Genomic DNA, 13,253 nt, shown 5'->3' with positions numbered 1-13,253 from the left:
GTATTACATTGCCAGCTGAAAGCTGGGACTGGCTGCACAGTCTGTTGTATTGTTCGTGCCTTTTATTCTATTTAGGAAGCTGGTCTTTGCAACATGGCATAAATTAAAGGTTTAATTTTTCAAATTATTAAGGTGCATTAGTAAACTGTATTTTATCTTTCCCTTTTGGCATTTCATGAAGTATACATTGAAAACAATTATTGGTATTAATGAGGTATTGGAAGTGCCAGATTAAGAAAAGCTGAAAATATTCTTAAGCCTGAATCCCATGTTGAATCCTTTGGTCCAAAGAAAAGGCCTCCAGTGCTGGCTGGGACATGTGGAGAGTTGCTGGCCTTTTTCCAGCCTAAACGTACATAGGTTTGGAAAAAGTTTCTTGTCACTCATTGTGTCATGCAACCAGCCACAGCTGTCTCCCATTTCCTTCCTGTTTCAGACACTTTCATCAAAGGTTACCTGCTCTTTCCCCCCTTGCACTACCACAAGGCAGTGCTGGAAATGTCTCTTTTTGATCAGACTTCCCCATGCTTTTCTATGGGATTCCTGTTGGCTAAAGCTACTTTTCAAGTACACACACACACACACACACAGAATCAAGCTGTAGGAACAAGTTTATAGATGTTGCCCTTGCTCCTGCAAAAGTACAAAATGTATTATTTATGATAAAGTGAAATGATCCACTAATCTTTGATTTTTAAAAATATGTACCAGATATGGTGATATGCGGGTGACAATGGGATGTGAGATCTTCAGCATGTGGCAAAATTTAGGTAAGTTTATTTGCATTTCTTGGGATCCAAATTCATATCTGTATTTACTTTGTAATGTGGTGGTGGTGGGGGTGGGTTCAGAAAATTGTGTAAAAATATTGCATATTAGAAGTAACAATTGAAGATGTAGATAGATGTATAAACAGATTTTAATTAAAGTTCATGTCTGCCTCAAAAATCCTTAATCTGATGGCATTCTCTAATAATTAAAACTGTTAATAAACTTTTTTGAAAGATGGCTATGCTAACATGTTGTGAATTCAGATCTGTGGTACAGTTGCATTGTTGCATTTCTTTCCAGGGTATATCACGCACCCTTTAGTCTAAGAATTGTAGCCCTGCAGAATTTGTTAGTGTCTACTTCCCATCAACTCGGTCATTATGGCTAGTGGTCAGGGATGTTGGGAGTGGAAGTCCAACAGCATCTGCAGGACCACCATTGCTCCCCAACCTTGCTTTAATCAATATACTACTTCTTCTCAAGCGTCCTTCTGCTGTTTGCACTGAAAAGCTGGAAATAATAATGGTTGTATGCACCTGAATGGTCCTGCTCTTATAGGAAACTGCTCCCATATGTAATGTTTAAGCTTGATCAAGAAGAGGAAGCACAGGGCAGCATTAGGAAAAAGGTTCATCCTTGCCTAGTGAGCTTCTTGCCTAATAGAAACAATGACTGTAGGTATAGTTTGAAGTGGCTTCCATGTTTTTATGCATTATAGTTGATCTTTTCCAGGTCAATGCATATTAATAAGAAAAATATAGAGGCTCACTGCAGAAAACCTTCATTGGTGGCCATCTTATCTGCCCCAACCTATAATTTGTAATCCTTAGGGATCATACAAAAAATACACAAAACATAAGAATGTGTTTTTTCTTTTAGAGCTGTTCATTCATATATTGTTTATAATAGTATATTTTACTAGCATCACTAGTGCATGTCTCAATGCTGAAATTAAGATGAGCTTATGTTTACGTTAATGTTTATGTTACAGTAATGTTGGATTACTGTAATGCATTCTACATGGGGCTTGAAAACGGTCCGGATACTTCAACTGGTGCAAAATAGAGCTGCCAGGCTGCTGACGGGGACCAGCTGTTATTCTCATATAACTGCGGTCCTCTGCCAGCTCCACTGGCTACCAGCTGAAGTCTGGGCCCAATTCAAGGTGCTGGTTTTGACCTATAAAGACCTAAACAGCTTGGGACCAGGATTCCTGAAGGAACATCTCCTTCCTTATCTGCCCTCACACCCCTTAAGATCTGCGGGAAAGGCCCAGCTCCGGTAACCCTCCTTGAAGGAGGTAAAAAGGGCATTTGCTCTGAGTAGGGACTTCTCAGTGGTGGCGCCCAGACTGTGGAATGTGCTCCCCAGAGAGGTTTGCCTGGTGCCGAGTCTATAATCTTTTTGGCGCCAGGTTAAAACCTTTTTATTTAAACATCATTTAAAAAATTAGAATTTTTAGATTTTTAAAGTTAACAGTCACATATTATTTATTTTATTATTTTATCCATTTTATTTATTTATTTTTCTTATGATTGTGATTTATTCTCTTTTGCTTATTATTGGTTTAATTTGATGGTATTCTATTAGTAATGATTGTATTTATCATAATTTATTATTATTTATTGTATTATGGATTGTATTTTCATTGTTCTGATTTTATATTCTGTAAGCAGTCTTGAGACATTTAGTGAAAAGTTGTGATAAAAATGTTTTATTAAATTACATTATGAAACCTTATTTTATAAAACAGTGGGCATTAATGTTTTCTATTCTAAACACAGTCATATCATAAAGAACAGGAAGATACATCCACAAGTAAACTTACTGTAAAGTTTTATCATAGTGAATAGTGTGTGACAAACCAAGCGATGTAACCTAGAACCTGCCTTATATATGACAATGCATGCTACACTGTAAGTCAAGAGAGCATAGGGTTATTTTATCAGATTGTGCCTTATTAAAACAACCATACAGATTAGAAAACAGTGTTGATCTAACAGGATACTCATCATTTGTAACCAGAGGAAAGTGTAATCTTCTCTTTTAGCTCTTTTGTGTAGGGAAGGAAATCGTGATAGTTAGCAGAAAGCGTTTGAAACGCTAGCTTTTGCTATTTTTCCCATTTCCAGCTGACTTTTATTCTTTGCTTACCAGACAATTGCATGGCTTGATGTTCTGGTGTCTTATCATGTATTGAATAAAAGGTATATTTGTTGAATAAAAGGCATTCTTAACAAGGCAAGGGAAAAAGGCATTTTCTATTTGTCGGGATGCTCTATAGTTCCTCCTGAGATGAGTGAATTAACAAATAAGAATTATGTCTGCAGATTGCATCTGAATGTTGGTTAACTACTTGCAGAACAGGCAGTAGCAGCTAGTGTGAGCATTTCAAGAGTATGCAAGGATGATGTGTCTGGGATGTACAAAGAGGAGATCCTTCTTGTATGAAGTGGGGGTCATTTATGTGGCTTCCTTGGTTTGCTGTGATCACAGGGGCCAGATGTATAACACAGAAGGACTGTTTCGGGCAGACATTTTCTGGCTACTGACTTTTGGTTAGTGTGACTGTGAACTTGCTCTTAATAAAACCTTTTAAAAATGGTGCATTTTCATCATGCAGTAGACCAAGCAATTGTACAAGAGTTTATAAGAACTTTAAGTCACTTTATCCAACATATATTAGCAGCCTAAAATCAGTTTATTTTTAATGTACCATTATATGTGAATAAATCAGAACATTTTTTTTAATGCCCGATAAAATTACTCATTTAATAGACAACTTTTACCCTTGGGATCTCTTTTTGTAAAGGTATTTTTTCAATGAAAGCTAAGTTCCGGCTTTCCATTTTGCAGGTGAGATTTGCACTCTCATTATTTTGTCCACAAAATGGAGGGTGGGTGTGCATTTGAGCACTTTTGCCTCTACCTGATGTGCATATGCAATCAGGTAGGTAAACACACTTACACTAGTCTCTTAAGATTCAGGTACAAAAATGCCATAGCAGCTTGTGCCTTCAGAATCAAAATGACCTTCTAGGAATGACACAGAATCCTAATTTAGATCCCCATTTGTTTCCTATTGCCTTCCAATTAAAAAGTTGTTCCTATTAAATATTTGTGTGTCTGTGGGAAACTTCCTTAGGCAAAGACTTAAAGGCCCTGCTCTTCACACCCATATCTCAAAACCTTACTGTGCATGGGCAGTCTAATCTTTCCTTTTCCTTTTCTCTTGAAAAATGGAGCATTAGACTCATCTGCATCTGTTCTTGGTTTCTTTATGCTTATTTATGAAATGAACCATGCTGAAAGTGAGATTGGTCAAAACAGGCTGTAGATCATTAGGAGAAAGTATGCCTCAGTTCTCTTCATACAGTGATACAAAATATCTGTTTTCTAGTACTTCATGCCTGAAGATCAATTCAGTCTGGCTTCCTTTTCATTTTAGGGGAACACAAAGTCCACTTCATCCCAGCACTGATTGGCCCTTTCTTGGAAGTGACGCTGATACCTCAGCCTGACTTACGGAATGTAATGATTCCTATTTTCCATGACATGATGGACTGGGAGCAAAGGCGCAGTGGCAACTTTAAACAGGTATTTTTGTCATCTGGTTAGGAAAACTAAATATCTGTTTTTTCAACCCAATTGAATTAATGCTATACACATTTTGTTCCTGATTTACTTGAACTAGCTATTCTTACAACAAATCGTTCACCTGAGGTGGTACATCATGGGGAATAGGAGTTTATTCCAAAGTGAAAGCAGATTGTATAGCGTCTTTTTCCCTCAGATGTGAAGGAGTTGATGAAAAGGGAAAGCGTGCAAGCTCAGTGCTCATGCAGAATCATTTACAATAATTTAAAGTGTGGTGCAGATCAAGAAATGGGGAGAAATTAGGTGTTCAGCTGTCCACACTTCTAACATCCGTGATTTCTGGCCATACTAGAAGTAGACGTCTTGACAGCTGGAGGTTTGCCTTCTGTTTCTGTTTGGCTAAGGGAACTATTCTGTGCCCCCTGGACAGTGTCTGTGGAAGCACAGCATAGTTAAGATTTCCCAGCCCAAGGTCAGGGAAAATGTTCCACCCTTGGAGTGGTGAATGGAGATCCAGTGATGTTTTCCCTCCTGCTGTGGCTGACCTGGATAGAACTTCATGAATGGCTCTCCAAGCAAGAAAGTGACCATGAAAGAGGGATGGAGATATGAGCTATCCTGTGACCTCCCCAGCTTCCTTTTCTACTCCTCTGAAATGCTCCATCTGGATAAGCAAAGTAACCCTGCTAGCAAAAAATGCATGGTGGTACTATTGGGAGGCAAAGATCAGCTCTGCTATTCTTTCAGTACTGTGTATCTGACCATAAGCCTCTGAGTTCATCACTGAGGGCACCAGCTAAAGATCTGCACTGTTCATCCTCAATGCAGTTTACATGGCCTGACAGAAGGATCGATTCATAAATCTTTCTGTTAGATGTCTGGTCTATCCAGTTTTGTTGTGTCTAGTGCTACAGATCGAGCTTTATAGGATAACTTTGAAGACATCCACCCTTTGTGGGTGATACAGAATTTCTGGTGGCTGAGATCATGTGGCAGTTTGAACATGACAATGCAGATTCTGGTTCCCTGGCTTTCAAAGGCGTCTATTTCTATTTTTCCTGTGGAAATACTGAATGAAAGAAAGAGTGGGAGAGACTATTATATGCAAAGGCAAATGGCAAGTAGTACTCTGGTGCTCCAGCATATACAAGTGAAAGAAAAAGCAACAGAAAACAAAAAATGTCTGAAAACCTTTACTGTGGATCTAAAGGCAAAGAAGGCAGAGAACGGTCTTAGCTTGATTTAAGAAAATAGTATTAGAAGAGGATTAAATTGATGCAAAAATGGCTTTTGCACAGGAGTGCCTTTTGAGGAGAAAAATGAAGGATAAGGTTGTTGCAGAAATGGAAGAGAAGCAGACATGGAGTGTAGGATGAGAGAAGGAAGCTGAGAGTAGATAGCAAATAAACAACAGATAATGGCATAAAAGTCTCTGAGGGAATCGACAGTTGTACCTCAGATTCAGTGATCTGGCTTTGACTAGGCATGTAGTCACCTCCCAGAGAACAGCTGAAATACTGAAGCAGTGTTCCTTCCACATAAGTAATCTGGGAGAAAATGTTTGGTTCCCATGCAGCAAATAACTAACAGCTGCACATTTGTGGCTTGAAACCATGATTGTGCAGGAAGAGTTTATTACAGGAAATACCTAGGTTGTGAGAGATATCCTGAACATTGTACAAGTGGATCCATAGTGTTGAAGGCGAGCTTCTTACTCAGACCATTGTAATATTCAGGTTTCAAAAAGCTGACCCTTATACCTTGCAAAGCCATGCCACGATCCAATTCATTTTTTTCTTATTATTTTGCTACTTAAGCAGTCTTAAGAGATGCCAAGTAAGGAAGTACTCAGTGTGCCATCTGCTCATGCTGTTTGTATTCTGCTTCTTGGTGTAGCTTCAAGCCATTTCTCAGTGTTCCCTTTCCTGCTGCTTCAAATGAAGCAAAGCAAAAGCATTTGAATTAGTGAGGTGAAATGGCAAAATAACAGGAGTAGAGTTTACAGAAATAGCTGGAGGGGGAGGGGGAATAAGGCATGGAAGTGAGGCAAGTAGGCTTCTATGGACTGTCTGTAATTTTATAAGAACTAAGTAGGGAAGCAGTGTACAGACTTCCTGATTTCATATCCAGTGTACAGACTTCCTGGTTTCCCCCAGCATTATTCATTATCATTAATGATATCCTCTATAATGCATTCTTTAATAAGTCTGCAGCAAGCCTTCCCTGCAGTTTTTTTTAATTCACTAATTATCTTTATTATTGCACAAGAGACTATTTTCCAGTGGAATATTAACTACATAGAGACACCTTGCTACATTTTCTGTGTAACAAACACAGCCCTGAGTGTATTTAAGCAAAGATCATTACCTACCAAACCCATATTCCCTAACTGCTCTTGTTTGCCAGATAGTAAATGAAGCACATCTCTCACTTGTCCAAATTCTGTTGGAAGTAGAGTAGGTTTGGGGATCAGACCATCAAGTAGCACGGAGAAATGCAGGTCATCTTAATGCTAATCTAGACATCAGAAGAAGAAAAGAAGCAAAAAATGGCTTTTATCCCGAGATGTATATAATGTCTTTTGTTTGCAGCCCTGGGCTGGGATTTCAAGATGGGAGTTAGGTTGTCTGCTGTTTTTGTCTGACTCCATAAATAGCTGCCTTGTTCCACTTAAACCAGTGCACATGTACAGTCCATCAGATAGCTTCTGAGAGATGGCTGCAGCCCTACAAAGTAGAGTGAAAGCAAAGTAGTAATCATGCTTAGATTTCTAATACATCATATACAGAGAATTGTTTAAGAAGGCAGTTTGAAGAAAACCGAATTTTATCAGTGTTCACTCAAGAATTTGATTTAAGCTCTCCAAATATCTTATATACATAAATGTGTGACCTACAGGTGGAAGCAAAACTGATTGACAAATTGGATAGCTTGATGTCAGAAGGAAAAGGTGATGAAACATACCGAGAACTCTTCAATAGTATGTGAGTAATAAATGTCAGCTTGGATCTCTGTGGAGTGCAACTGCAGTTACAGCTATAGCATTGAAGGGAATTCTTTGTCTTTTTGAATATCTTTAATCAGAGTTAATTACCTAAATGAGTGAACGAGTCATGTGCCTGTGTCTTTAATTACTAAAGGGGGGGTTGGTTAAATTAGAGAGCTAATTCTTTTCTCATTCATTTAACTGTTAAAGTTCAGAAAGCTACACGTGCTTATTAAGATCTCAAGCAATCAGCATTATTTTAAATGTGAGCTATATATGCTTTCAAAGCTATATATCCTTTCAAGAAGGTATTTATTAAACATTTCATAGTAAAATAAAGTTTGAAAGTCCCTTCCCTTCCCTTCCCTTCCCTTCCCTTCCCTTCCCTTCCCTTCCCTTCCCTTCCCTTCTCTGGTTTAAGTTTTCTCACATAAAAAATGTCCATTTGAAATGAATAAGCATACCACTGTAAAGTCAATCTAATATTGTTGTAATTACTGAAATGAGATGACGTTATAAAAGTGAATTAAGGGCACAGTCCTTTGGGTGGCAGGCCTTGACTAGCTGGCCATATAAAAAGTCGGAGGCCAAACTCTGACCTCAGAAAAGCACTGTCAGAGCACCTTCCTTCTGCCCTTGCACCTGGCATAGCTCTTTCTGGAATGCCAAAGTTGGAGGACCAGCCTTGGCGCTGGCACTGGTGGTTTGGGGAAGGGGAGAAGCAAGACACTGCTGCCCATGGAGGAACCTGGTGGTATCTTCAGCTCTTCTCATGAGCTGGAGTGAAACACTTGGGACAGTGGAATCAGAGAAGGACGTGTGGAGATAGTTCTCACTTCTGTGCTCCTCGCACTTTTCTTTAGGTGTTATAGTCCTCCAGGTTTGGAAGTGTACAGACAGCCACCTCAGTTGGAGCTGAAATGTTTATTTTTTTGCTGATAAACTTGCAGAAAAAAATGGATTCCAAGGCAGTTAGAAGTGTGCATTTAAGTGTAGTTGATCATTTCTATTTTTCTTTCAAAAAGAGTCAGCATTTCCCAGTCAGTATAACTGACTAAGAATGCTGAGAACTGTAGAACTTTTTCTGTATAAGCCTATGTGGGATTGCACCCCACAACAAGCACTCAAAACACTTTTGTTGCACTACATATGAAGATATGTTACCAGTTTTACTTATAAACTACTAAAAATTAATAGTTTTTAACCATGATATCTAGCAGTTTAAGGAAACATGGTAACATCAGAAGCAGGTATTTTGACTAAGCTGGTCAATTACACAAAGAGAACTAGAAGCATATAAAATGACTATGTCATTTATATATGCACAACTCAGAGGGTGCCAGTGCTGGAAAATGGAACAGCTCTTTACTGCTAAAAAAGAAAGCCTTACATGTCATTTCCTCAGTCATGTCCACTAGATGTGATGGAATGCAATTCAGTCTGTGTATCTGGATAAAATGCATTGATGTTTAAATGGCAAGATAGCTTTCAAGACTCCAAAACAATGCCTATCTGGATTAGGAACAAGCAGGTTCATAAAAGTGCCTAAGCAGTGTGGGTATATTTGTTTTGTTCATTTATGTAAAATATTTTAGGGTGCAGTACAAAGCCCCCTCAAGGCAGCTCAGAAGATACAAACAATAAAAAATCAATATATGTGAGGATCTGAAACTGAAGCCAAAATTGCGACATTAACCAAAGGGAATCGTTTGTGTGTGAGAACAGGAAGCCCCTTTAAGAACATTTAAGTAAACCCGATATTAGTCTTTCTGCCCAAAAAAATTCCATCTTTTTTATGTGAGCAAATATTTACATGGTTTTTAATGTGTGTATATGTGCATGCGAAACTAGTACCTAAAATGCATGATTAATGCTGCAGTATTTTGCTGTAAATTGAGCTACTACTGAAATCATAGGTACTACAGTTAAATGTTAATGAAAAAGCATATTTTTTAGAGAGGGTGTTTGTTTGTCCATCTGGGGAAGCAGACAATAACTTCTAGTGATAACCCTATAATATAAAGGAGAAATAGGCATGCTTTGTTATAGGATAGATTACATTTTCAGTTTGTAGATGAACTTAACCTGCTTTCTTGACTCATTGAATAAACAGAATAAACACAGAATAATGAATAAGAACCACAGAATAAAAAGTCTCTGCATCCTCAGAGTAATTCAGCTTAAAGCAGTTCATGAACATTAGTTGCATTTATTGATTTTAGAAATAAATCACAGGCATCATATTTATTTTTAAACAAAGCATAGATTGGAATGGATACAACTTAAGTTGCACTGCCATGAAATAGCCTGTAAAAGTGCAACTATCATTTTTCTCGCAGGCTTCCTAAAGTTCATTTTCTGGCCTGAACGTTGTCAGATATGGGTGACTCAGAACAAAACCAGTTCCTCTTGACTGATTTAAAACAAGGAAGAATAAATATTTTACTGCATTGGGCATGCAGGATACAGCTGATGGGAGTTGCAATCCAAAATATCTGGAGAGCAACAGATTAGGGAATGTTGGTGTTCTGCTTTCATTGTTGTGTGTTGTTGTTGTTGCATCTTGCGCCATTGCAATCAGACAGAGGAGATGTAAAAAGAAATTTGTTCCAATCCAAAAAAAAAAAAAAAAAATGCTAGAAGGGCACAGAAGTTTGATCACCGAAAAGTTTCTCTTATTGTTAGTGACATTTCAGATCAGAAACTTTTTCTGCACCAAAATGATCCATTTAAAATTCTTTCCTCACTGAACTGGATTTTTAAAAAATGTTGAAAATTGAGTGGTCAAAATTTACAGTAATTTTTTTACCCTACCCTCCTCACTCCAAAGGAGTAGTAACAGCAAATATTTATTTAATTTTTTTAAAAGGAGAAATGGAACAAGTCATATTTAACTTCACATGGAAATGTCATACATGTAGTCCAACTGTAATATAAGTTGAGGTACAAAAGACACAGGCAACAAAAAGAAAGCTCTCAGAAGTGGGCTGAAATACTAGAAAGTTCCTCTGTACATAACATTTTAAAGTAAGTATCCTTATGGGAGTACCATAGAGATTAAGCCTACTCTTCGTAGAAAAGAACCTTCAAAAGATGTAGGTACAGATTCTGACTCAGATGCATGACAAGGGTAGTTATGTGGGTTTTCTGGAAAATTCCTTTGGAATTTCAAAATATATGAAGAAAATAATTGAAAACACCCTTAGTGTATGCATATTTAAACAGAAAGAAATTCTATAAGACTTGCAGAGGACTGCACCCTTAATGTGATTTATGCTACATTATGAAAAAAAACCCTAACATTTTCAGTTTCATTGTTTAAGAAAAAAGGTACTGAAAACTGCTGATCCACAAACTGAAGTTTAGCAATAGAAAGCTCTGTGAGTGATATGCCAACAATCGCTCATCAATTTTGAACCTGCCAAGATTGCCTAATACTGATTTGCAGTTGGCATCCATTCATTATTACTAATGAAGTTATAAAATGGAAATTTTCCCTGGAAAAACAGAGTACTGGAAAAGCTTCCAGAAAAATATTCTGCTTTGGAAAAAGTTTCACCCCATGGCTCACTCACAGACACTGGCCCAGTTCGCACATTGTTTACAAGTCATGGTTAACAAATCATAGGTTGTTGAAAATGGAGCTGGAACTCTACTCATAACTACCCATGGTTTACACAATCCATGGATAGTCACGTGTAGTAGGTCGCTGCTTCCTATACACTGGTGTATTATTATATATCCTGAAGCTGTTCTATAGTAGAGTTTTTCAAATCTCTGAAGTGGTTTGGAGTCTTCTGGAACAATGGAAATGTTGTACTAAAACTTTCTTGAGTTCTGTGTGTGTTTCCCAGTTTTGAAAGAATTTTTCAAAACTAGGCTAAAAGCTTAAGTGCAAAATATTATGAAAGCACAAGAGTTTGTCAGGATTAATGTAGATGTCGCAGCCCCTTCACTCAAAGCTGGCACAAAATAATTTGTTACAGCCACAGCAATTTGAATGCCTGTTCAAGTAGGCTGCCCCATATTCACTGTACATATGCTCATGAACAGCTGTTGCTTGGCATGATAATCCATATGGTTCCTTTGCAAACAGTCAGTGGGCCACTGCAGCTCGGTGTTGAAGGTAGCACCATGCTCATCAGTTGCCACTGTGGCCACAGAAGATGCATAAGTAGCTATGGCTGATGTTAATGCTGGGCTAGATGGAATTATATTCCAACATCCTGTGTAAAATTCAGCATAAGATAATCCATTCACATAGTCTGTCATAGAAATCAGCTACAACATTGTTTAAATCAAAGAAACAACACGACTATAAAGGCCTTTGTTTTATTTCTTGGGTCACTAGAAATGTGGGCAGCTACCATAGCCCATATAAAAAGCTTTAATGTGAGCTCATTTTTACCACAGTGAGGGCAGTTCTTGGACAAAATGTTATAGTCAATTACAGAAGCCTGAGTACAAAATTTATGAATTCTTGTTTTGGTTGTGAAGGGTGCATGCTTCTATCATTATGGTTGCTTTCCCCAGGAAAACATACAGAAATGGGATACTTAGCTTTTCTACAATGTCTGTACATTTTGAAAGGAAAAGCAAAAATGTATGTATACGTGCATGCATCTTTTGCACCTGACGTGGTATGCATGCATTTTGCATTTTAGTTTGTGTACCTAAGAAGAGTAGGAAATGAGATGCCACCTTTTTTATTCAGATATGTGTGTGTTTGTTTTTCATTTTACATAATGTATACCTGTGTGCAGCTCCTGCTGAGCAAGGATTTGTGCTGAAGGCAGGCAATCTTGCTCCAGGTTAAAGAAAGACCATGCTGATGTGGGTGTTTGGAAAGCATATGGATCAAAGGAAAAAAAGAATAAAATATTACAGACAAGAATGCAAAGAGAGTACCTGCCTCGTGGTATGAGAAAGAATGCTAGTTTAGATGGAATACATTCCCTCCTGTAACTTTCTGTGTAGATGCTGCCTCAGAAAATCTGCACTTGTGTCTGAGCAGCTCTTTTGTTATACATCTTTGAAAAGTTGGTGATGCAAAGTTTGTGTGAATTTTTGATCATCTCTCCCTCTCTCACACACATGGTATAAAAATATAAATGGAAAGTAAGCCCTTATTTAAATTGGTTAATCCTTGTCCATTTTAAGGGATTATAGCAGCTCTTAGTATGAGATGCTGTTTCACCTTGAGCAAGTCTTTGATATTTGGCAGAGGAGATCCTCTTCAAACTAGAGTACATTTTCCTTCTGTGCAATTACGTAATACATCACTGTTTCTGCCTCTTTTCCTGCATATTGAAACACCTTTAAAGGAATAAAGCCCAACCTCTTTTCCTTTTTATCTCTTCATGCTTTTATGTAGCAGATATGTTTCCTGGTGTTCCCCAGGTAAATGCCATCATGTCTGAAATATGAACAGATGCTTGTAAAGATACAGGAGCATAGGCTAAGACACTGGCTTTGGTTGCCCCTTTTCAGTATGTGGAATCCATTTTTTCAGACTCAGTGGGTGAGTGACTGGGTGTACAGCAGACACTAAGAATGTGGCTGTTGTCTAAAGAGGGAAGCAGCTCTTAGGGTCCCCAGTACATCCTGATGCCCTGATAGGCCCAGCCCACTCTTCCATCATTACACAATCTTTCCCTCCTTTCATCTTGGAAACAGACTTCCTCTGTTTTAAATGCAGTAAAAGAAAGAAAGGAAAAGTTTATAGTTCAACAACCAAACACCCTCCTTCTTCTGTTCAGGATACTATTCTGAACTGCATTATTTCACATCAGATTTCGGGTGACTGCTAGATGACAATTGCACTGTCACAGGTAGATGCTGACTTGCAGGATGGTTCTGCTCAGCAGGTAGCCCAGAGCAATTCTGTATTAGCAAAAGG

The 13,253-nt window shown here is 38.1% G+C and overlaps 1 protein-coding gene across 6 annotated transcripts in view; it reads left to right on the top strand.

Annotated features, from left to right (window-relative positions):
* Nucleotides 1-13,253, top strand: part of DOCK4 (dedicator of cytokinesis 4) — a 269,237-nt gene that overhangs the window by 208,865 nt on the left and 47,119 nt on the right. For all 6 annotated transcript variants that reach the window (XM_044422953.1, XM_044422952.1, XM_044422951.1 and 3 more), the window contains exons 30-32: nt 712-770; nt 4,220-4,368; nt 7,267-7,352. In XM_044422953.1, the coding sequence (XP_044278888.1) occupies nt 712-770; nt 4,220-4,368; nt 7,267-7,352 (294 nt within the window). The remainder of the gene's footprint in view (nt 1-711; nt 771-4,219; nt 4,369-7,266; nt 7,353-13,253) is intronic.

Source organism: Varanus komodoensis, unplaced genomic scaffold, assembly GCF_004798865.1.
Source record: "Varanus komodoensis strain SLA01 unplaced genomic scaffold, ASM479886v1 scaffold13_1, whole genome shotgun sequence".
In the NCBI taxonomy this organism is placed as follows: domain Eukaryota; kingdom Metazoa; phylum Chordata; class Lepidosauria; order Squamata; family Varanidae; genus Varanus; species Varanus komodoensis.
The sequence above is the reverse complement of the archived record's forward strand: the minus strand, read 5'-3'. Positions and strand labels throughout refer to the sequence as shown.